Source organism: Erpetoichthys calabaricus, chromosome 1, assembly GCF_900747795.2.
Source record: "Erpetoichthys calabaricus chromosome 1, fErpCal1.3, whole genome shotgun sequence".
Taxonomy (NCBI): domain Eukaryota; kingdom Metazoa; phylum Chordata; class Cladistia; order Polypteriformes; family Polypteridae; genus Erpetoichthys; species Erpetoichthys calabaricus.
In genome coordinates, this window is record NC_041394.2 from 215,058,394 (window position 1) to 215,083,095 (window position 24,702).

Below are 24,702 nucleotides of genomic sequence, written 5' to 3' on the forward strand. Positions count from 1 at the left end.
ACTTTCAGTGCCCACTTTCCGAACTGCCAGATCAGCAAGTTCTTAATTGGGGACATCAACATTACGTATTTTTATTGAAGATTAATGTCTAAATGTATGCACATAAGCCAACTGCAACCGCACTTAGTCTTGGTCCACTACTAGTCCACAGCTCTGAGGCACACTGCAGCAGCGCTTATCTCAAAAGTTAGTCTTGTTACTGTAAATACATACCAAGAGCAGACCAGCACAGGATTATTCCCAGTTTGGCACACACTGCAGCTGTCCCAGTGTGTTCAAATGCTGCTTTTATTTAGACACAGGTCTTTATCACCAGTGACTGATTTTACATCACCATCCTGTGATGGTCCTGGTTAGTTAGCGCCACACTCCCAGGTCGCTTCTGGGTGACTCTTAAATGCGTAACTGTTGATTGTCATGGACTGAGATGAGCCATCAAATGAGTCCACACACATTCAGGTGCAAAAGAGTTCAGTGCTTTTATTTAAAATCCAAACAGAAGTGTGAACAGTGCGGTGTAAAAAAATCTTCACAATAAATAAATAATCCAATAAAAACAGTGATAGCTGTGTGTTAAAATCCAAAGGTAAAATTCATGTAAAACAAACAGTACTTGGCAATTTATTCCATGCAGCTATAGTTGTTTGTGTGAAGTAGAACTTTCTAATATTTGTGTGAAATCTGCCATTAAAAAGCTTTCAACTATGTGTTTTTGTTGAAGAATGTAGTTTAAAGTAACGACATATCCCAACATACAGTATGACTGAGGTATCCTAACTAGTGTTTCTAATGTATGTTTCATGTCTTCAACACAGCCGGCTCTACAACAACCAATTATATTTTCCAAAACTCTCTTAACCCAACTTAGAGTTAGGGGGTCTTGGCCTATCCTGGCAGTATCAAGTAGAAGGCAGGCCAAGTCTGTCATGTGACATTCACTGTCGTCCTCCTACGCTAATTTTGATTTTTAACTGAAGTCGCACTCTATATGTGTGTGTCCTGTTCTGGGCTGGCGCACTGTCGAGGGATTAACTCTTGCTATGTGACCAGTGCTGCCAGGATCCACCTCTATGCTACCCTAGTACTGAATATGCAAGTTAAACACTGGATGTTTCAAATATTAAAAAATGTTTTATATACTGTTTACGCAGTTTTACTTGGTACATTTTGCCATAATGAATTTTTGCAGATGAGTCAAGTAGCAATTTAATAATGCTCAAATGGACTATGAAGTGTGTTATAAATGTAGAAATTCATTTTCAACATTGTGATGCTGTGCAAAGGTTGGAAAATGTTAAATCCTTCTTTTAACACCATAAGCAGACAGAGTACTAACACATTTTCATGGAACTCTTGGGCTTTACTTACAGAGCACTACTGTTAATTAGCACTCACAGTTCTCGCAAAGATGTAAAACTTACTGTTGTACATGAGAGCAAGACAAAGTTAATGGGAATCACAGATCTTTACGGCCACACTGTCCCGGTGCTGGTGCTGGAGCTGTTACTGATACTTTCCAGCATGCTGTACCTAAATTGACAGTTTTATGCATCAAGTATTATATTATGTTTGAAATGCTTTGTTTTCTCAAATTGTTAGTTACCTGATAGAAAGAAGGCTTTAAATTAATTTTAAAATGGCCACCATCCTATCATTACTTCATCTTCCTTGCTCATGTGTGACCATTCTTATGTAATGCAGTGTTTCTCAACCTTGATGGGGTCTTGACCTGGCCTGGCCAAGTTTACTCGCAACCCACAAGAGGGTGAATTCAGCATGCACTTGTTAAAGTGGTTTGCTCTTGGTGAAACAACCATGAATATTAGACTTGAACGATGGTCCTCATTAGTAAAACAAATACACAAGAAAGACCGGGTAGAGCACTGCTGATTACTCACGCACGCAACGATGGCAACCCATGGCGGTGACCCAATGGTTGAGAAACACTGGTGTAATATATTACAGAACAGGGGTGAGACAATAGCTACCATGGTTAGCACCACTGCCTCAAAAGATCCAGTGTGCTGGGGTGCACTTGGTGATCACATGTTCTCTCTGTGACTGTGTGGACCTTACTCCCACACTCCGACAGACATGCAAGTTTGGTTAATATGTCTCATCATTTTCTAACCCACTTAATAACGACCAGGATCGCAGGGGAGCTGGAGTCTATCCCAGCTTACAAGGCAAGGAAGCAACAAGCCATTGCAAGGTGAACACATATACCCTAACTACACACTTGGGCCAATTTAACGGTGCCAGTTCACCTAACCTGCAAGTCTTTGGACTGTGGGAGGAAACTGGAGCACCTGGAGCAAACCCACACAGACAAGGGGAGAACACAACAAACTCCAAGCAGGGAGGACCCGGGATACAAATACTGTGTGGCAGCAGTGCTACCACTGTGCCACCATGGCATCTGGTTTGGTTAACAGATGAGTCCTTGTGAGCATGGCTGTGTGCGTGAAAGGATGATGTGAGGTCTTGGGCGTTGTGTCCAGAATGTTCTCCTGCCTTTCTCCCACTGCTGCCATAAAAAGTTCTGTTCCCGCCCGCCTTCCTATATAATGAACTTATATTAAGTGGATGTGAGACTATAAAGTTGTGATATTGCCAGAGAATTGCATCTGGTAGTCACCAGCTTGGAGTGGTAAAACAGGATAATGTGCTACAAATGACCTCACTGCAAGTCCATGGTCTAAGATGCTTGAGCCCAGCCCTAGTCCTAAATGGCAGAAAGTGTGGACAGAAGGATGTATCAGTCTGTTGCACAAATGACTGGTCCCAGATTCTTCTCAAAATGTATTAACAATGTTGTTGTAAACCTTGCCACCCTCCTCATCCAAAGACAGATCTCAATCGCCAGTATACGTTACAATATGCATCAATTTGGCTGTTCAGTCTGGTGAAGGCCCATGATTTAATACTAATTAACCAGGCTCATTTCCAAATTAGTGTTGAGGCAATTCAAGCGTGCTAAAATGATACAACCCTAATCTATTATGGATTTGTAATTTTCATCCTGATGCACAGACCACTAGTGGCATTCTTAATGGACACTTTAGCCCAATTCGTTATTTACCAAGACCTGAACAAGTGTCTGTGTGTTTGTTTGTCCATCCTGTTTCTATGTCTGTTAATATGCCATTTTATATGGGGGAATTTGTGCTAATGTTTGTGATGCTGCAGCTGTTGAAATGAAAAATGCAATGCATTTTATAACTATATTTGTTACAAAATACATTCCAATATATGGTGTGCTGAATACACAAAGGTCTACATTGATTACTTAAATTTCTGTCCATCCCAGACAGGTAGCACAGCTAGTCACTCATAAAAGTGCCATACCCTTGAACTGTTGGAGGACAACCCTCCCAAAAAAGAGGGAAAGCATGAAAAATACACACACGAGACAATTGACCAAGACCAAAACCCGAAGTCAATGCATGGAAGTGCAAGTGATACTTTCTGTGCCACTGAGTCACCCCTACAGTACATGTATTTATTTGTGGCATTGGATGACTTTCAGAATTGCTCTGATTAAATCATCCATAAACCTGAGTGAGGCACATTGGTTGTCCAGATGTTGTCACATATAATAAAATGATTTCCTGCTTATATGTTTACAATATTTAGAGGGATGTACCAAGTTTTTAAAAATATCAGTCTTCTTCATCAAACAACATAACACATGTAAAACAAAAAAAAAAGATTCAACTTTAGGAATAAAAGCATGCAAGACCGGATTCCCATCGGGGTAGCTTTTCCATCTTGTGTCCTTGTTGAGATTCTAAATTGGATTATGAGCAGTTAGTTATAAGTGGATGTATGCAAGTATGCAGGCATTGATATCATTACAGAAAAAGCTACTTATGCTTTTTGGACATAAACTGATGCTAAGAAGCGGCACGGTGGCGCAGTGGGTAGCGCTGCTGCCTCGCAGTTGGGAGACCTGGGGACCCGGGTTCGCTTCCCGGGTCCTCCCTGCGTGGAGTTTGCATGTTCTCCCCGTGTCTGTGTGGGTTTCCTCCGGGCGCTCTGGTTTCCTCCCACAGTCCAAAGACATGCAGGTTAGGTGGATTGGCGATTCTAAATTGGCCCTAGTGTGTGCTTGGTGTGTGTTTGTGTGTGTCCTGCGGTGGGTTGGCACCCTGCCCGGGATTGGTTCCTGCCTTGTGCCCTGTGTTGGCTGGGATTGGCTCCAGCAGACCCCCGTGACCCTGTGTTCGGTTTCAGCGGGTTGGAAAATGGATGGATGGATGATGCTAAGAATACATACAATATGAAGGCTGAGCAGCATTCTCTGCTCTGACACACTTTCTGTGCATGGAGGGCCTTCATACCTATGTGTAGCATTGTCAAACCCCCTCAGGGGTATCCACAATGTTGTACTGATGATATGTATGAGAAAACCTCCACATATAATAAACCTCATAACTTGTCTTGATTTCAACTTATGTTAGACGTGAAGCTTGTTGGGGTTCCCTCCTATTTTTGGCTCTCTAGACCTGAAAACCCATCAATTTTAGCCCATTTCTGGACCACATTTCATTCTGGAAATTACACCCCTATGATAAAGAGTAACCCAGTAGGTGTCTTCAGCAAAAATGATAACAAGGACCTGAAGTTGTGCATGTCATGGGAACCGACCCCAGAGGCTTACCCTCTAATGAAGCCAAATTTATACTCCTTTTCACAAAACTTGGGAGCAAAATGGGAAACAGCAAAAAGGAATGTAGAGGGATGTTTTATACTCTTTTGAGTTTGCTGATCACAAATATATTCATTTTTGATATTTGATGCTTTACTGATGGTAGTAGCCCTCTACTTCCAGAAGGTTAATAATGACATATTTCAAACATAAACATGTAGGGTATCATTTTAGACTATTTCAAGGTCAGTGATTATGAATATGATGTTATTTTAGATTTATGATCTTTTACTATAACAATTCCAAATATACAGAGTAATGGTAAAAATGTAGGCATGAATAGAGAAATAATAAATGAAGTCACAAGTAAAAAAAGTCAGTGAAATGTAACAATCATCTTATATGGGGTGCAATCTCTACACTTCACCACCGGAGATGGAAGTGGACAATGTTCAAAAGATGCAGTATATAAGCATTAAAAAATATTCGGTCATTGACCCCTTTTCCCCCCAACAATACTTGAAATAAACCAGATGATAGATTGCTTAAATATACAAGTGTATTGCAATCCAGGATCCAATGTTTATATATACACATGAAAGGCAACTGGGTGCTCGTTTGTGATCCCATTTTCCCCCAGACGCCCTCCCCAACCCCCCTACCCACAGTGGCCAAACCTTAATCCCTGGTACAATGCACACACAAAAAGAAAAGGAAATCAGAAAGAGGATGACTATGCATAGTCCATGTGAAATGACAATGAATCCGGTCTTAGAGTATTCCTTGTATTCGTCTTCTTTCAGATGTCCCCATTAGGGGGCGCCACAGAGGACCATCTTTTTCCATCTCTTCCGGTCCTCTGCATCTTGCTTTGTTATACCCATCACCTGCATGTCATGTTTCACCACATCCATAAACCTTTCCTCTTGCCTGGTAGCTCTATCCTTAGCTTCTCTCCTCTGCATATGTCCAAACCAAAACAATCTCGTCTCTCTGACTTTGTCTCCAAACCGTCAAACCTGAGCTGACCCTCTAATGTATTTATTTCTAATCCTGTCCATCCTCGTCACACCCAATGCAAATCTTAGCATCTTTAACTCTGCCACCTCCAGCTCTGTCTCGGTCCGTGCCACCGTCTCCAACCCATATAACATAGCTGGTGTCACTACTGTCTGTAGACCTTCCCTTTCACTCTTGTGGATACCCGTCTGTCACAAATTACTCCTGACACTCTTCTCCACCCTGCCTGCACTCTCTTCTTCACCTCTCTTCCACAATCCCCATTACTCTGTACTGTTGATCCCAAATATTTAAACAAATCCACCTTCACCAACTCTACTCCCCGCATCCTCACCATTCCACTGACCTCCCTCTCATTTACACACGTATTCTGTCTTGTTCCTACTGACCTTCATTCCTCTCCTCTCTAGAGCATATTTCCACCTCTCCAGGGTCTCCTCAACCTGCTCCTTACTCTTGCTACAGCAAACATCATAGTCCATGGGGACTGCTGTCTAATCTCATCTGTCAACCTGTCCATCACCATTGCAAAGAACGGCTCAGAGCTGATCCCTGATGTAATCCCACCTCCACACTGAATGCATCTGTCACTCCTACCGCAAACCTCGCCACTGTCACACTTCCCTCGTACATACCCTGTGCAACACTTACATACTTCTCTGCTACTCCTGACTTCCTCATATAACTCCTCTCATGGAACCCTGTCATGCTTTCTCCCCGTCCACAAAGATGTAATGCAACTCCTTCTGGCCTTCTCTATACTTCTCCATCAACACCTTCAGAGCAAACATCGCATCTGTGGTGCTCTTTTTTGGCATGAAACCATACTGCTGCTCACTAGTCATCACATCCCTTCTTAACCTAGCTTCTACTACTCTTTCCCTTAACTTCCTGTGGTGGCTCATCAATTTTATCCCTTGTAGTTACTACAGCTCTGCACAGTCCCCTTATTCTTAAAAATCGGTACCAGTACACTTCTCCACTCCTCAGGCATCCTCTCACTTTCCACGATTGCATTGAACAATCTGGTTAGAAATTCCACTGCCATCTCTCCTAAACACCACCATCCTTCCAAAGGTACGTCATCTGGACCAATGGCCTTTCCATTCTGCATCCTCTCAGAGCTGTCCTTACTTCCTTACTAATCCGTTGCACTTCCTGATTCACTATCGCCACATCATCCAACCTTCTCCCTGTCTTTCTCTTCATTCATCAGCTTTTCAAAGTACTCTTTCCATCTGCTCAAGACACTCTCCTCGCTTGTGAGTACATTTCCATCTTTATCCTTTATCATCCTAACCTGCTGCACATCTTTCACTGCTTGGTCCCTCTGTCTGGCCAATCAGTACACGTCTTTTTCTCCCTCCTTAGTGTCCTTGTACTCTTGTCTACTTTCTGTATCTCTGACTATCCCACTTCTTCTTCACCATCCTCTTCCTCTGTATACTCTCCTGTACTTCCCCACTCCACCACCAGGTTTCATTTTCCTCCTTCCTCTGTCCAGATGTCACACCAAGCACCCTTCTTACTGTCACCCTTACTGCTTCTGCTGTAGTTTCCCAGCTGTCTGGTAACTCTTCACTGCCACCCAGTGCCTGTATTACCTCCTCCCTGAACTCAACCCTGCAGTCTTCCTTTTTCAACTTCCACCATTTGATCCTTGGCTCTGCCCTCACTCTCCTCCTCCTCCTCTTTTTCTTGATCTCCAATGTCATCCTACAGACCACCATCCTATGCTGTCTGACTACATTTTCCAGTCTTCACTCTCCTTCAGATTGACCCTCCTGCATAGGGTATTACCTACCTGTGTACATCTTCCCCTGCTTTGTACGTCACCCTATGTTCCTCCCTCTTCTTAAAATACGTGTTCACCATAGCCATGTCCATTCTTTTTGCAAAATCCACTATCTGACCTTCTTCATTCCTCTCCTTGACACCATACCTACCCATCACTTCCTCTTCCCCTCTGTTCCCTTCACCAACATGTCCATTGAAATCCGCTCCAATCACCACTTTCTGTCCCTTGGGTACCCTGTTCATCACTTCATCCAACTCACTCCAGATATCTTCTTTCTCATCCATTGTACACCCAAATTGACGGGCATATGCACTAACAACATTCATCATCATACCTCCAATTTCCAGCTTCATAATCATTACTCTGCCTGACACTCTTTTCACCTCCAAAACACTCTTGACATACTGTTCCTTCAGAATAACCCCTACCCCATTTCTCCTCCCATCCACACCATGATAAAACTATTTGAATCCACCTGGCCTTACTCCCCTTCCATTTAGTCTCTTGCACACACAATATATCAACCTTCCTTCTCTCCATCATATCGGCTAACTCTCTCCCCTTACCAGTCATACTGCCAACATTCAAAGTTCCTAGCCTCAGTTCCACTCTCTTTACCTTCCTCCTGCCTCCGGAGACGTCTTCTCCCTTCTTCTTCTCCTACTTCGGCCAACAGTGGCCCAATTTCCACCACCACCGGGCAGAAGACGAATATGGCTGCTTTCTCTCTATCCTTAAGAAATTAAGTGTGAGTCTGACTCACCAACAGAAGCACTCAGAGAGCCACTGGGCCATATAAAGGAACCCTTGCCTCTTCATGGGGATTTGCCATGCTGTTTTTTTATCTTCTGGGTGGCCACCCACAAATGGCAGACATCCCTGGGTGAAGTTGGATCCTGCTGTCTTCTTAGGCTTAGATAGATGAGCTCCTTGACTTCTGCTTCTCTTTTTTTTCATTCTTACTCTTGGTCAGCCGTTCCCCTTAAAAAAAAAAGCTGATTGTAGCGATATGTAGGCTTGCTACAGAAGATTACCATCAATGTAATGGTCATGAGTTCCACATGGTTCATGTATAAGTGTGTGATTATGTGTGGTTGCTACAGAAGTTCAGTTCAATCAGTGCTGGTTTCTGTTATAGGAAGGGGCAGAGATGGCTGTACATTTAATAAGCTGATTGCTTTGAGGTAGAAGCTGTACTTCAGCCTGCTAGTGCTGGCATGCAGGGCTCTGTAGCACCTGCAGCATGGCAGAGGAGTGAACATGCTATGGCCAGGGTGGGTTGGATCTCTCCAAATAATCTTTACTTCTCTGCTTCAGGGGGTAATGAAGAGATCTTCCAGTTCTGGTAGCTGAGCAATTTTGATAATATGCTGGAGGGCCTTCCTGTTCTCAGAGGTGCAGCCAGAGTACCATGCTGTAATACAGTATGTGATGACAGACTCTATGTTGCACCAGTAGAAGTTAACCAGCAGCTGTTGTAGGAGTTGTGTTTCTTCAGGCTCATCAGAAAGTGAAGCCTCAGAAGACCTTTCTTGGCCATCGCTGTCAAGTTTGTTGTCCATGACAGGTCCTGGCTGATGTGGCCTCCCAAGAATCTGAAACTCTGGACTGTCTCCACTCTCTCGCCATTAATTCTGATGGGATGGTGTCCTCTGTAGCTCAGTCTACTGAAGTCCAGAATCAGTTCCTTTGTTTCCTTGGAACCGAGTGGAAAAGGTTGTTATTCTGGCTCCAACTCACCAGATTTTCAACCTCTTCTTTATAGGCTTATCACGGTGGTGATTGATAGCCAACTTGTTGTGGTGGGGTGGTGGAGATGTGGGGGGGATGTTGAAGGCGGAGATGTAGTCAATGAACAGAAAAACATTATGAAGTTTGTGATGTAATGTTTGTCTTCTTTATTGTGTTTGAATTATTTCTGCATGGACAGAGCAAATACTCAGTTCTCTTGCTTTGTATTTGTTAAATGTTTACCAAGTATTTTGCAACTCAGGCTTATTTGTATTGTGAAACTATTATTTTAGGCACAATTACTCTAGAAACTGTGTCTAATAAAATTGTTTCAAACTTAAAAAAAAAAAAAAAAGGGTAAATTAAAAAGGTGAAACTGCATTTTATAAAATAAATTTTATATAATAGAGAGAGAACAGCTCAGCCTAAATTAAAGTTAGAAACATTCTTTTACCTTTCCAGACAAGCAGTCTTGAAACTGGCCAAAAATGTTCCACAATGGAAGTACAACAGTGAAGACCCACCATCATGGTTTGGGTACAATGACCAAGGAATCCTAAATGATGCCATCAACAAGCAAATCAAGGAGCCAGAAGACTTTGAAGAAATGTTTAGTACAACTGATGGGATGGAGAACTATGACAAGAAGTCAATCAAAAGTCACTAATTCCTTTTATACATTTCATACATCTAAAGACAAAAGGAATAGCTTTTGTTTTTATTTTGTAAACAAATTGTTTTTCTTTCATACTTTTCTTTGTACAGTGATGGCTAATGGTTTGCCACTAAAGGCAATTTTATACTTGGAAAACTCATGGTATCTGCCAGTTTATTGTAAAAACTTTAAAATGTAATTTTACAAATCTTGAAAACATTCTTATTTCATCAATGAACCACTTTATTATGCAGTTAAGTTTGTATAAAAAAGGAAAAAAACAACATGGTGTTATAAGAGTGAAGTTAAGCAGTATCAGTGTATTCTACTTGTTACATAGCCATTTCAACTTGCATAACATTTTGCATGAAATTCTGTGATTTAATTCTAATTAGAAATTGAATCATTACAAAATGTATAGTAATTAAAAATATCAAAACATATTGAAGATACATATTTTATTATGATCTGTATTACAAAATTATTATAGTGGCTGTTGACAAAACTGCATTTAACCTTTCAAATGGTAAAAAAACAGCTTTGACTATGACAGGTTTACTAACTTTTAGTAAAATGCAAAACTAAAGGCTACAGGTAAAATACAAAAATGACCAGGAGGTACTACTTAATGCACATATCATATGCAAAATCAAACTTAACACTGAATTGAAAATGACAACAACTTGTTAATTCTCTATAAATGTGTTCAGCTACACAACGAACATTACATATTATATTGCAGCCTAATTGGCTGTGAATGAATTATGCTTGATTAAAAAATAGGAAATACATTACTGCATTTCAGCTCATTTCTTTTAAGATGCATCAACACAGTGGCTTCTGCTACGTTACAGTTGCATTTTCTTTTTTAAGGATATCAAGTCTCACTAAAGTACTGGGAAACAATTTCAATCCATAAACAAAGCACAGTGGTAGGAACAGACTAATAAGAATAGTCTCACCTTTTCATTTCCCATATAGACTCTGGATGTCTTTATGACAGAGATTTTCATTTGATTTGGTAAAAACTTGCTCTATTAAAATCAACAAACAATTTCAAAAAAGTTAAAAAGGCTTCAAACTATGATATGTTATGAATAATCAATTTTACAATAAAAAGATATCACTGACTTTCTGAAAACACACCTTTTAGTGAAAAAGTTATTTCAAATGACAAAGTCCATATAACAGGAGACATGGCACAGTCGATAAAACAAATGCTGTCTAAAGTTAAGTGTCTGTAGCAGCCTTGTCCTAAAAATGCTCAGGACCAAGCGGGTTAGATAATGACTGACTGACAATAAACACAGAAATCAACATTGAGCAGTAAAGTGCCTACTTAACACATGACAAGTTTAATCCATTGTTCTGTAACTTGTAATGGGTCATAACAGAATTAAATCTTCAAGGCACTGTTTAAAGTTATATACCTGGAAACAGTTTTATTGCTGTCTTTGCATAGCAACAGTCTTACAATTAACACATTTTTTTTATAATTGCCAATTAACTGCTGATTCACTCATTGTGGTTTTTAAAATAAACTTTATCTCTTACAATTTTCACAGGTTTTATTTTGTGCAGCTAATTCTATTGATAAGTACTGCTTTAAACTGTATTGATGCATATATAACAAAAGCATCAGTCTTAAAATAATCAGGTTGTGGTGTCAAGAGCAGTGCGCAGCCTATTTATTTTCTGTGTAATATAAATATAGAACATTTCATTTAGTGTTCACTAAAGCATACATATTTGAACTCCTATACATTATAAGGAAACTAAGTCAGCAGTTTGAAATTAGTCACAGCAAGAGAAGATACACCTCAGTGTGCTTAAAAACGTAAAACTATTCTTCTAAAAAATCTGACAAGAGAATAGCAACCACAGTGTCAAAACTGACCATCTTCACAAATACAGTTGTGCTTTCAATGATTTCTCCCCTCGCACAACACCTTTCCTTTACTTTAAAATAACTTCTTTACAAAATATCCACCCTTCTTGTGTCGTGGCTTTCCACACCAGCTCTATGACTTTCCAATCTTGAGGGATTCCACCCAACTTTGGCTCCTCAGACTCACTGTACCCTTTGCAGCGTGGGCCTTGATCCAACCGTTTTTATCTGCTTTTCCATTTATACAGGCTGCAATAATAAATTAACTGAATTAGAGAATTGAATTTTATAAAGTAATGCTACCAAAACAAAATCTAAAGACAATGTGTCTTATACAGTATTTACAGATTTTCACTCTCTTTGAGGTCTGCACTTTCATTTCAGTTTGCATCAAGTAACCTGAGGGGGGAAAAAATTGAGATGAAGTAGTAATGCATATTATTACATTTATTTTTACATTTCTTAATTTTGCAGACCAATATAACCAAATTTTAAACCAGGATGGAATGAGTACTGAATGTTATTTTTTAAAGCCTTTGAAACAAAACTGATGTCAGTTTATCAAAGAGCCTGTAAATAACACATTACGTTTATTACAAATCCCTTGTTAATTTACACAAAGTTTTGGCATTAACACAAAGAACAAATGCCATTAATTACAGGGAACAGAGAAAAAAGCATTTGGCAGTTAAAAAAAAGTCTAGCCTGTCATAAACATGGAATATCCTGCACCGGAGATAGCAGTGTTTTTCTTTTTCCCCCTCATTGGCTCAACACTTACTGTATACAAGAAAATAACAATACTTTGATTCAGTTACATAACCTAAAGCATTCTAACAGTGTGTTTTTCTTTCTCCCTTTCAGCATACACTTTGTTAATAACGATACACTCCTGATGGTGCTTGAAGACATTACATTTTGTAAACTGTTCTCTAAAGCTGTGGCCCTTGGACATTCAGTAGGCTTAGTCCTGTGGTATATTGCCTGCTGTGATACACATTTCTTACTAAAAATGCTCAGAAACAATCATTTGCTTACTTAATCCTGTGTGCCAGGCTGGTGGATGGTGCTCAGTGATCACATGACCTATGTACTGTAGCTCATTCAGGTTTTGCCTAAGGAACCCTTGTGGAGCTGCCATGCGAGTGAAGTAGAAGAATCAGGAACAATGCCATTTAGATGACAGGCACATGTAGGACATATTCATTAAACATCGAGATTGGAAACCGTCTCTTAAGGTATGTGCTCAACATACAGTAGTTGGACTCAAGTGAAATGTACAGCATTAAATTTTTGTGGTTTCTCCCCTGCTTTGTTGAAAGCTTTGATGACCATCAGAGTCCTGACAAGGTCCTGGCTAGTCTGCACCACTAAATGAAAGAGTCTCCTCAGTGTATCTCTGAATTGCAGAAAGTAAAATTTTGGCTATTTTTTGTGGATATGCACTTAACGTTTGTTCAGAGTATCCAGCTTTGACAGTAGTGGCTATAATATTCTAAAACTATACCACCTGATGACTATGGTGTATGAATCTCTGCCACTCTCTATGTGAGCAGTAATGTGTCCCTGTAAGCCAAAAACAAGTTATAGCCTATTTATCCTGAACCTCAGTTGTCAGATTTTATTCATTTGTGGCATTACACATGGGTAGTCCATAACAAACAGAAAACATTTTCAGATGTAAGCTATGATAAAATATGAGTCAGGGAGGTGTTCTTGAATTAATGTATTATTGGTATTAACTAATTTTAAGCACAGCCTGTTGGCTTAACTCATGCTGGTGGGAGATGTACATGTGAGTGTGTGTACTGGCTTAATAAAGTGATTACCATTTAAGGAGTGGTGAGGTAATTAGCAGGTATCTACTGTAAAAAGATTAGATGGATAAAAGGCAGCGGGTTAGTTCAGGTAGGGAAGAAGATTTTTTTTTATTAAGTTCTGAGAGAAGTTATCACTTGTTGAAGACATACAGTGGCATGCAAATGTTTGGGCACCCCAAGATATCTGAGGCCTCAGATAACTTTTACCAAGGTCTCAGACCTTAATTAGCTTGTTAGAGCTACGGCTTGTTCACAGTCGCTATTAGGAAACTCCAGATGATGCAAATTGCAAAGCTGTATAAATTCTATGACTCTTCAAATCTTGTCACAACAAGCAGCAACCGTGGGCTCCTCTAAGAAGCGGTCAAGCACTCTGAAAAATAAAATAATTGATGCTAACAAAGCAGGAGAAGGCTACACTTGGCAAAACATTTTCAGTTGCCATTTCCTCAGTTTGTAAAGTTATTAAGAAATGGCAGTTAACAGGAATGGTGAAGGTCAAGCTGAGGTCTGAAAAGACCTGGATTGATAAAAAGGCCAAATACAAACCAAAATTTAACTGCAAAAGACCTTTAAGAAGATTTAACAGACTCTGTAGTGGTGGTGCACTGCTCTACTATGCAGCAACACCTGATCAAATATGACTTTCATAGCAGAGTCAGCACAAGAAAACCTTTCCTGCATCCTAACCACAAAATTCAGTACCTGACAAGGGTATTATAGTTTTGCCTTTTTATATTAGTTTTTATTTCTATATTTTTTCTGACCATACCTGGAAATTGTTTAGTTTTAGTTTTCCTTCATCGTGTATTTTTAGTTTTTATTTCACAAAGACATTTCTATTTTACTAGGGGGCTCCGCCCCCTGCTCGCTTCGCTCGCCAACCCCTGGTGTTGGAAATGACAAAGAGCGTGATGTATGAATGAGATATAGAATAGTGTGAAGGTGTAGATGATGCAAATAGAAAGCAAACAATAAAGTGTGTGGCACAGTGTAAAGGTTTATTTGAAAATTTCTTTGTACACGCCATTTAAGTGTAAAAGGTAATTCCAGGTCAGAACTTGTAATGTCAATGAAGATGGTTATTGTTGTGATCAGAGTCAAGTTTGTCAGAGCTTAGAAAGAGTTGTGTCTCTCCAGGAAGTAATGGAATGACTTGGGTATTTATGTTTTCCACATTAATATTTTTTGGATATAATATAGTGCGTTGTGTTAAAAGGGGCATTTGGTCTAATGAGATTGCTGTTCCAAATCTGTCTGTAACTAAGTCATCGCAGATAAAGGCTTGAGGAATTGTAATAATATGTGGGTGAAGTCCATCTGTATTGGTGAGTGTACCAACTCCCAGTTGTAATAAGCAATTGTTATGATCTGGTTCTGGACATCGTATGTTTTTTACTAACTGTATCTTTTGAAAGCAATGCCAATTGTCTGCGTATTTTAAGGTGCACTGAACAATAGCTGAGCGCATGGCATGTGGAAGAATAGCTAAGCACTGTCTAAAATCTCCTTTACTCCAAAGGGAATATTATTATTCATAAACGTTTGTAGAAGTTTATGAATGGTGTTGAGTAAGTGACTGGATGCCATTGTACATTCATCAATAATTAACATTTCTGCAAGGCGGATGTCACGTGCAGTGCCACCGTTAATGTTCATAGTTGATACCGATTTGTAGGATCTAATGCAGTTGATAAAGATTTCACTTTCAGGTACATCGTTAGTTAGAAGCTTCTGTAGATATTCAGGATATGAATGTAAAGGAGGCAGTCTAATTTGAACCTTTTGACAACAACGTGTAAATGTATTACTTGTATTGCCAGTTGTTTCTTCAGGGAAGTGAACTGAATGACAATGATTGCAAATGACATTCATTAATCCGAATGAATTTTCCTGGTGTATGTTTTGCTTGTGCCGTTTGAGAGGCGCGGTGTTGCATGTGTAGTATTTGGGACGTGTTGTTTTGGAGCTCTAATCGATTTGCCTGTGCTGTGTGAGAAGCCCGTTTTAGCCTTCGCTGCCATTAACGTATGTCTGAGACGGGAGGTGTTTCGTTTTGAATCCGTGCCTGTTGCGATGCAGCACTTTGATTGATAGTTTGCGTCATGTGGATCTAGGATGTAGATTTGTGCATATTTGCGTTGTTGATTTGTTTCAGGGTGCACTGTTCCAATGCGATGCAGTATTTGTGCACATATGCGAAAGTAGTATGGGCCATTGCCTTTTGGTGGCCTGATATTTACTCCGGTAGATGCAAAAGCAAATGAACTATTGTAGGATCTAATGCAGTTCATAAAGTTTTTACTTTTAGGTACATCGTTAGTTAGAAGCTTTAGTTGAGCTTTGCGTTTTTTGAGCCGAGACATTTTTTCTTCTAGAAATATGGATAAGTAATAAGGAGTATTGCACTCACTGTTAATATGGAGCCTTTTCTGCGGTTGAACGGTTAATAGTGCCTTATTGTAATGAGATCCACCTATGCTGCATAGTGTGAATTGTGTTTGGTCCCGTTATCCGAGCGGTATCGTTTTGTACCCATGATCGTGAATTCATGACTTGTTTGTTCTTGAGCGTGATAAATATGGATAAGTAATAAGGAGGATCGCACTCACTGTTAATATGGAGCCTTTTCTGTGGTTGAACGGTTAATAGTGCCTCATTGTAATGAGATCTACCTATGCTGCATATTGTGAACGTATTGAGATGACGTATGTTTAATACGGACGGTTCATTTAGAAATGGGGCTTTGTGCGTCATTTGTTATTTATGTTACTGTGGTCGTGGGTCTGAATCGTCGTTTTTGTGTACGTTTCGTGTGCTATGTCCGTAGTCTGTCCCGTTTCGTGTCCAATGGGCTTTGTGTGTTGCTCGCGGCTTCTTTTTTTTTGTGTGCTTGTGGCTTGTTGAATCCTCCTCTTTGTGTGCGTCCCGTTTCGTGTGCAATGGGATTAAATCCTCCTCTTTGTGTGTGTCCCGTCCGTTGCTTGTGTGTGTGTGTGTGTGGGGGGGGGGGGGGTGTTGGTGGTTTGCGGGCTCTTTTTTTTTGTGTGCCAGGGGCTTGTTGAATCGTCCTCTTTGTGTGTGTCCCGTCTGTTGCTTGTGTGTGTGTGTGGGGGGGGGGGGGTTTGCTCGTGCGTCGCCTGCGTTTGACTCCTTTTTTCTGTGCTCACTCCTTTTTTCTGTGGTCTTGGCCGCCTCTCGCGGCGCTTCATTTCTTGGGGCGCCTGCGCAGTACGTCTTTTTGCGGCTACGGCCCATGGCCGGATGTCCCTGCGTCCATCCGGTTTAGCATTCTCGGTTAGTAATGTGGATTTTTATATATATTAGTTTCAGTTTTAGTTTTAGTAATTATGGCATGGAGCGCCTACGGAGTTAGTTTTGTGTCACAATCAGACAGAACTGTACACTTAACAGATTTGGATAGGAGTTTGTTAGTGGAAGCTTACTACACTGCCTGGTTTACTATCTGGTTTTGTTTTTGTCTGATAAAAACAAGCATAATCAAAACTAGATACTGAATATGAACATCCATCCATCCATCCATTTTCCAACCCGCTGAATCCGAACATAGGGTCACGGGGGTCTGCTGGAGCCAATCCCAGCCAACACAGGGCACAAGGCAGGGAACCAATCCCGGGCAGGGTGCCAACCCACCGCAGGACACACACAAACACACCCACACACCAGGGCCAATGTAGAATCGCCAATCCACCTAACCTGCATGTCTTTGGACTGTGGGAGGAAACCAGAGCGCCCGGAGGAAACCCACGCAGACACGGGGAGAACATGCAAACTCCACACAGGGAGGATCCAGGAATATGAACAATTTTACACAATTTTAAAATTTTTGAAAAAATTTTCTCATGAAAATCACAGGGGCTTAGGAAGAACAGGGCTCTTAGACTTGAATGAGTGTGCAGACCCCACCTAGCTGTAGTGAAGGAAACAAAGAACAACAAGCATGTAGTGTCAAGGTTAGGGGCAGTGAGTATTGAATAGCCCACCATAAAGGACAGTAAACCCATAATGAGCAGAGCAAGAGCAGGTAATAAGAGTACGGACAGGCATAAAACAACAGAGACAGTGTCTGAGATTAAGAACAACATATACACAACATTATCTAAACATGTTTATCCAGAGTAGGATTGCAAGAAATCTGGAGCCTACCACAGCAGGTTTGGATGTAAGGCAGGAAAAATCCCTGGTATGTAATATGTATGATAAGGCTGATGTTAAGCACAAAAAGAATATGATATTTCAACTATCTATTTTGAGAGAGAGAGAGAGAGAGAAAAACATTGAAAAAAGGGAGACAAATATATTAAAATATAATTCTGCTAATGGATTGCTTTCACAATGTCGGGTATTTTGAGTTGTGAATAAGATAACTTAATAAATATGGAATAAATACAAAAACCCATTAGTATGTTTAGTTTACTGCGGTGGGTTGGCACCCTGCCCGGGATTGGTTCCTGCCTTGTGCCCTGTGTTGGCTGGGATTGGCTCCAGCAGACCCCCGTGACCCTGTGTTCGGATTCAGCGGGTTGGAAAATGGATGGATGGATGTTTAGTTTATCTTCACTTGTCAGACTCTGCCTTTGTTTGTATTGATTCATTGTTAAACAGTGTTTTTAAAGCAAAAGTGAGACCTTGTCAGTCTCTCGAACGGTGCTGTTTTATTTTTAAAAACCAGGAGTGCTCTCCCCTCAACTTTCTTGTATACTCAGATATGGGGATGGATATTTGAGGACTCTCAACTGGCTACAGAAAGTATTTACAAGCTGTGATACTTGCCAAAAATGCTGTTACTAAGGACTGACCATGAAGATTACCCAAACTTTTGCTTCAGGCCCTTTTAATTTTTTTGGTATTTTGCAACTGTGAATGATGGAAATAAAAATGTAATCTTACGTAAAATATTCAAGAAATGTGTCACCTTTAGCTTTTGGTGATCTGTACATTTTCTGCTCACTTCAACTATTCACAGTAACAGACATTTTAAGCATTAATGACAAAAGTTTTGCATGAAACTACATTAGTAGGAGGGTGAGAGAGAAACAGTGAAAGGACCGTATGGGCAGGAATGGCCCTGTTGTCTAATTAAAGGGAGCAGGACTGAGGGCTGCTGTAGAGATTCTGTGCCACGGGTGTGATCGAGTCTGCTGAGCCGTGGAGCACACAAGATAGAGGCCAGTGGAGCTTGTTGAAGATGGAAAGATCCAGCAAGTCGCAGTATCTGCATGAAGGCAAGGCACCTGGCGTACTATGTAGACCAACCAAGGTAGCAGGCTAGGACGCGATAAGCTAAGTGCTTGGAATTCCTGATGTCCTATCATGGATGGGAGACAAAGAAAGAACTAAAAGAGTATACACTTCAACCATTGGGATTTTAAACATATTTACTGGACTTATTTATTTATGAAGTACCTGAGGACACTGTTTTGGTTTTAATGGTATGGTTTTGTGAACTTATTTATTGAACACACTGTTGCACTCTGAGACACTTTCATTCTTTGTTTAATAAACATTTGCACATTTCCGAGCTAAAAGTTTTGCCTATCTCCTTACATGTGCTTGTTCGTCTTGGTACATGACTACTGATATTCCAGAACAGAGGGTGGTGCCCATGGCCGTGGGCACTGGGGTATAACATATACATATAAAATTGTTCCTACAGCTCCTTGGACAATATGACAAGAACTGATTTGACATTCATCCCGCCTTATCCGAGGCCATATTTTATTAATCTTTTGGTTAAAAGAGTTATTTAGCTATTAAAAGATCACTATTTGGAGGCGAATTAGCTTAGATAGTTAGGGCATTAGCTGGTCAGCTTCAGGACACAAAAAAGTAGTAGTTATGTTCTGGGAACAGGCTGCAGTTCAGGATATATTCAGCTTTCAACTGCAAAAAAGCTGGGCAAAACTATAACTAAATGGACTCTGTTCAATACCTCAGTGGTGTAAATGGCTATAAAGAGATGTGGTTGAAAGGTGGTTAATACCCTTTGTGACAGTGGCTTTGACCACTAGAGAAATACAATCAAGTTACTTTCTCCATAACATATTAGCAGGAGGGCCTTTAGAAATGACTGTGAAGAGCAGGCTGGCCAAGAAGATTAACAGCAACAATGGTAACAACTAATGGAAGTGATGAGTTGAGGAGGGGAGGGTGAAGTCATGGAGAAATAGTACTTATGGATGTCAAGGGCGTTCCAGCAGAGCATTTAATAACTTAAATATTATAGCATAACTCAGACTGCTCTCAGTGTGATTTGGGAAAATACTAGCAGAAAGAGTATACTGTTGTGATGTGAAGGAAGCATTTTAGGAACTCATCTCCACAAAAATGTCCTCCTCAGAAGCAACTGGCAGGGTTTTGATTCTTTCTGGGGCTGCTCTGTAGCAGCATGACTGTGAAAGTGTATAACATTTGGTTGGAAATACTAAACATTCTTAATCTTACTGAGTATTGTTTTTACTGCACCTTTTTAATGTTGAGCATAAAGCAGGGACAGTATCACTGGATTGGAAAATCTGAGTGTGTTCCCCATTTTCAGGGTGTGTGGAGGATGTCAAAAAGTGTGTTTCAGTCACAGAGGAATCCCACTCATTTGCCCACTCCATGAAAACGTGCACTTTTGCTGAAAAGAAAACCTTAGTCAACCCTTGAAATCAACAGAAGTAATAGGGGTTTGGGATATTTAGTATGGTTGGGAGATTTTGCATATCACAATTACATGACTCAACTTATTATACTCTATACTAATTTATCTTATAGGACGTCCTGTAAGAGTAGGTGTTCATGGGATTGCTACTACATCCCTTTCCATCTCTGTGTATTTGTATAACAAGAGTCAAGCTGAAGACTTTGCCAAGATTTGTCTGGTTTCCATTTTAGTTTGCTATTTTCAGTGATGGGATATAAAAATTCACCTGAGGCTTGACATTTTTGCACACTGGGGACCTGAGGGATGTATCGCTGCCCAAGATTCCAGCAAAATTTAATGAGGGTGTGTCATAATTTGATATAAATATACGAGGGGGGAGTCTCAAGCTAAAGTTAGAAAATGGCATTTATTAGAAAATGGAATGAACCTTAACAAAACTGATAATGTCATTTCTCAATGTAGTCTCCACCCTTCTCAATGCACTTGTCCCACCTGCCTGGAAGTACCTGGATTCCAGCAGAATAAAAAGGTTTGTCTTTTTTAACTTTAGCATTACTCCCCTTCATACTAACTATGTCATCATATAGTTACTGGAGTAAATAACTATTATTACATTTATTTTGCTTCACATAATTTTTTTCTGCGTCTTTATTATGGTTTCTTGAAGGTGTTAAAACTAGTGGTAGATTAATATTTCAGTGTTTTTCATTTGTGACTGCAAATTAATAGAATTCTATTATCATTATTTTTTGAGTTGGACACATCATCATTTTTGCAAGTTTAGACATATAAAGGCTGCATTGTCAGATGTAGTGCACTGTTTCTAGGAGCTCTCTTCCAGAAGGTGCAATGTACCACTGTATAGTCCTGCACTGCATTCAGGGTAGCATCAGAGGTTTTAGGATTCAGTGATAACTTATTTTGGCTATCAACTTCTAGTTATTTTCCTTTTGTCATCATTCACAGTTTAGCATGTCAGTTTTGACAATAGTTTCTCTGATTTTTGGTACTGACCCGTAGTACAGTTTCCTGAACAAACAGTCCAATCCGGTTAAGCTTGATTTTAGCAATCATCCACATTCATTCTTGCAAGCAGGCAATTCAGGAGGGTGTGCTGGACCCACACTACAGTCAAGAGGATCAGCTAAAAAAGCGATGAGCACAACAATAATGACATCATTTGTAGTGTAGTGTGTTTCTTCCTCAGTTAACGTGGAACTATTACTGGAAAAGATTAATTTTTCTTATACAGTATATTGGCAAGCATGCAGAATCATGTGGTCAAAATAACATCAAACATTACACTGCTACTTATTTGATGAAATAATACATCTGATAGATTTATGTAAGCAATTTTTAAAAAATATTTCTGAAAACTTAGGTAATTTGTTCCCACTGCATGTCACAAACCTTTTTAATGGAATTTGATGCAATTCACAGACACTTGGATGCAAAAATAGTTAATAATTGCTCATTATGTGGTATCTAAACATAATATCTGCATTACAATTGTTAAGTTTTTTTCAATTTTTTTATGGGCCTCTATAGAAAATTATTGCTTGTTTAACTCAAATTTAACTTAGAATCACTTATCTTATTTCTCAATAGACTGAGATCTCTGAATCAGCAACTTTTTAGTGGTACATACTACTGTAGTAACACTTAGCTGAACTAACAACAAACATCTTTAAGATATGAACGGTGTACTTTTGTCATAGAAGACCCAAAATATACTTACCATATAATCTAATTTAATTCTGCTTTAATAAATTTAGCATAAGAGTAACCTCGCAGTTACTACCAAAGCTTAATAAAAATATGTAATATTTACAGGAAGATGTCAGGATTAAAATAAAAACACTACAACGAACATGAAGTTGCACCCATTTTAAGTTGTCTTCAAATTAAGGATTGACAATAAAACACAGCTCTTATTGTACATAATCACTGCTAATGTTATTTGCTTTTACATGTATATATTTTAATTAAGGTAAATGCTGCGAATTCTTCATAGATTCATGAAAGACGAGAGTCCTTTAAAACAATCTTTTGCAAGGTCTTTGTGGCGAGACAATTGAGTATAGCCAAGCAGTTTGACACTGTGAAGAATAATGTGATAATTTCCTGCATCTGTTTATACAGTAAACTAACTATACCTAATCTCCCTGTTTGTATCCACTTGGTTAGCCTGTATATTATGAGTAGTGGAATATGTTACTTACGCTAATGTGTTGAAAGTATAAATTTCAATGCTACCAGAATTTTGTAACTGCCAAGTAACGTTCTTTAGTATTTCTTCTTTGAAGACCCAATCATAATATTTCTTGGAAGAAATATCATACAGTGGATTGCCACTTCTCGACTAATTAGACATTGTCATAGTGTATGCCCACCCTTAGAGAACTTTGAAGAAAAACAAACAACATGATGTAGTCTAGGTCACTCAATATAATTTAGCAAAGTGGAAGATTTTCACTTTATTTTCTGATATGAAATTTGTTGACACTGTAAAAAGAACATGTTGAAGTATATCATCATTAATGAATCATTATGCTGTGGTGGGCTGGCATCCTGCCCGGGGATTTGTTCCTGCCTTTCACCCTGTGTTGGCTGGGATTGGCTCCAGCAGACCCCCACGACCCTGTGTTAGGATATAGCGGGTTGGAGAATGACTGACTGACTGACTGACTGACTGAATCAGTACGTTTTCTTGTTTTTACCTGTTACACAGAAGCAGTTTAGTGTAAATGTATCTGAGCAATGAAGCAGGATTAAAATAATTTAGAAAAAGTAAAAAAGAACTGTTGTCCAGAACATGACCATATGCATCCAAATTCAGAAAGTATCTGTGACTTGGCTTTCCATTACTAATGAATGTATGGTATACAGATGTGGCCCTTTAACCTTGTAATATTTTCCAAAGATGCAAGCATGGCCTTGAGGTGTTATTCTTATTTTGGGATTATTTACTTTTAGAAGAATTCATGTGATTAAAAATGGAAACCAAGAGGTTGTCAGAATGTCAAAAGCTATTCATCTTCTTCACACTAAATGGTTTACTCCATAAAATATACAATACTAAAAAAATCTTCCTTTTGTTTATTAAAGAAACATAGGCATCATATTTGAAATGTTTTTGATTTTTTGTAGAAGATAGCAGTGTGCTTCATTTGCATGGAGATTTATTTGTATTTATAATTTTACTTCAAATAACATTGAATCGTTAAAATTAAACAGCTAACATCAGTGACCAACAGCTACACGGTTTAAACTTCTTTAATTTTTGCCTAATAGGAAATGTTAACCCACATTTCTACTTGCTAAGTAGAAATTTCCTTTATAATCTGTCTTTTTCTTATTTATTGTCATAAAACATTATTTACCCCCAAAAAGCTGTTACAGGTCAAATTCTGTTACAGTGAAGTGACAGTGACGTAAAAAATATTTTGTTGTAATGAGATTCTGTATTTGTCGCTATAATGCTTTCTTTAATTTGCGTCCAGGCGTTTGCAATCATTTCAGTAGCTTCTTTCACATTAATTTTCATCTCCTCCTGTCTGCAAGTTATGCTGACGAGAATTTTCAGGGTGCGAATGAACCAATGGCTGAAGCACTGCTGTGTAGCTGGGTGGGAGGAACTTAACTCGAACATTCTCTAAATGTAGAAGCATGCTGTGAGCCGCACATTTATCAATCAGAAGCAGAATCTTCCTTTCTCTTCTTCATATTGTGAGGTTTCTTAACTCTTTTGGGACCCTCCCCACAACAACGAGACGACTCGCCGAAGTGCATCCTGAAGCATCCTTGTCACATTGCTGCAGTGGAGCGCTGGAGAGGCAAATCCTAGCCGATCGCGATTGAGCATCTGTCATCGATGGGTGATGCAAGGTACATTATAATGCAGGGAACAGTATTACTTGGCCACTAACCTGGTCACCTATAGGAGAGTGGTGGATCCCGCTACAATAAATAACCATGCTGTTCCTGTTTCAAGCTGAAGAAGGCTGTTTTTTGCTAAAGTACTGAGATTCAGCCTCATGCTTTGGGGTGCAAGACAGTGACTCATGTATCACAATATCCTTGTCAAGTTGGCACAGCCAGTTTCCCAAAATGTATTGAGTCATCCAAGCTCGCTGGTTTGCTTTATACTCGCAAGGAAGGAATGTAACGGGCTTAAAACATCGAGGACTTATCAACTTGCCAATGATTGGAGAGCTTTTTCAACCTCTTCAAATGCAGCAGTTCGCATACGTTTGCACTGAGGCCCAAGGTTTGCAACCCGAAATTTTTCTTCTATTTTTGCTTGGTCTTTCCAGAAAGATGACAATGACGATGGCGAAATTCCAAAGTCACTGGCAACGTCTTTTTTCTTTTGGTTGGAATCGAGAGCGGCAAAAATGTCAAGTTTTTTTCTAATGTAAACTGTTGTCGTTTTTTTCATGTCTGTCATTTCTATAGGAGAGTGACAA

General features: G+C 39.6%; 2 protein-coding genes across 2 annotated transcripts in view; one reads left to right on the forward strand and one right to left on the reverse strand.

The window, feature by feature from the left end:
* The window catches only part of fbxl13 (F-box and leucine-rich repeat protein 13), a 238,244-nt gene extending 227,946 nt beyond the window's left edge, over nucleotides 1-10,298 (forward strand). Inside the window, exon 21 of the mRNA XM_028811676.2 lies at nucleotides 9,663-10,298. Coding sequence (XP_028667509.2) covers nucleotides 9,663-9,867 — 205 coding nt within the window. The 3' untranslated portion in view covers nucleotides 9,868-10,298. The remainder of the gene's footprint in view (nucleotides 1-9,662) is intronic.
* A 436-nt stretch (nucleotides 10,299-10,734) lies between these two features.
* Nucleotides 10,735-24,702, reverse strand: part of fam185a (family with sequence similarity 185 member A) — a 78,200-nt gene continuing 64,232 nt past the window's right edge. Inside the window, exon 8 of the mRNA XM_028811746.2 lies at nucleotides 10,735-11,992. Within this exon, the coding sequence (XP_028667579.1) occupies nucleotides 11,877-11,992 (116 nt within the window). The 3' untranslated portion in view covers nucleotides 10,735-11,876. The remainder of the gene's footprint in view (nucleotides 11,993-24,702) is intronic.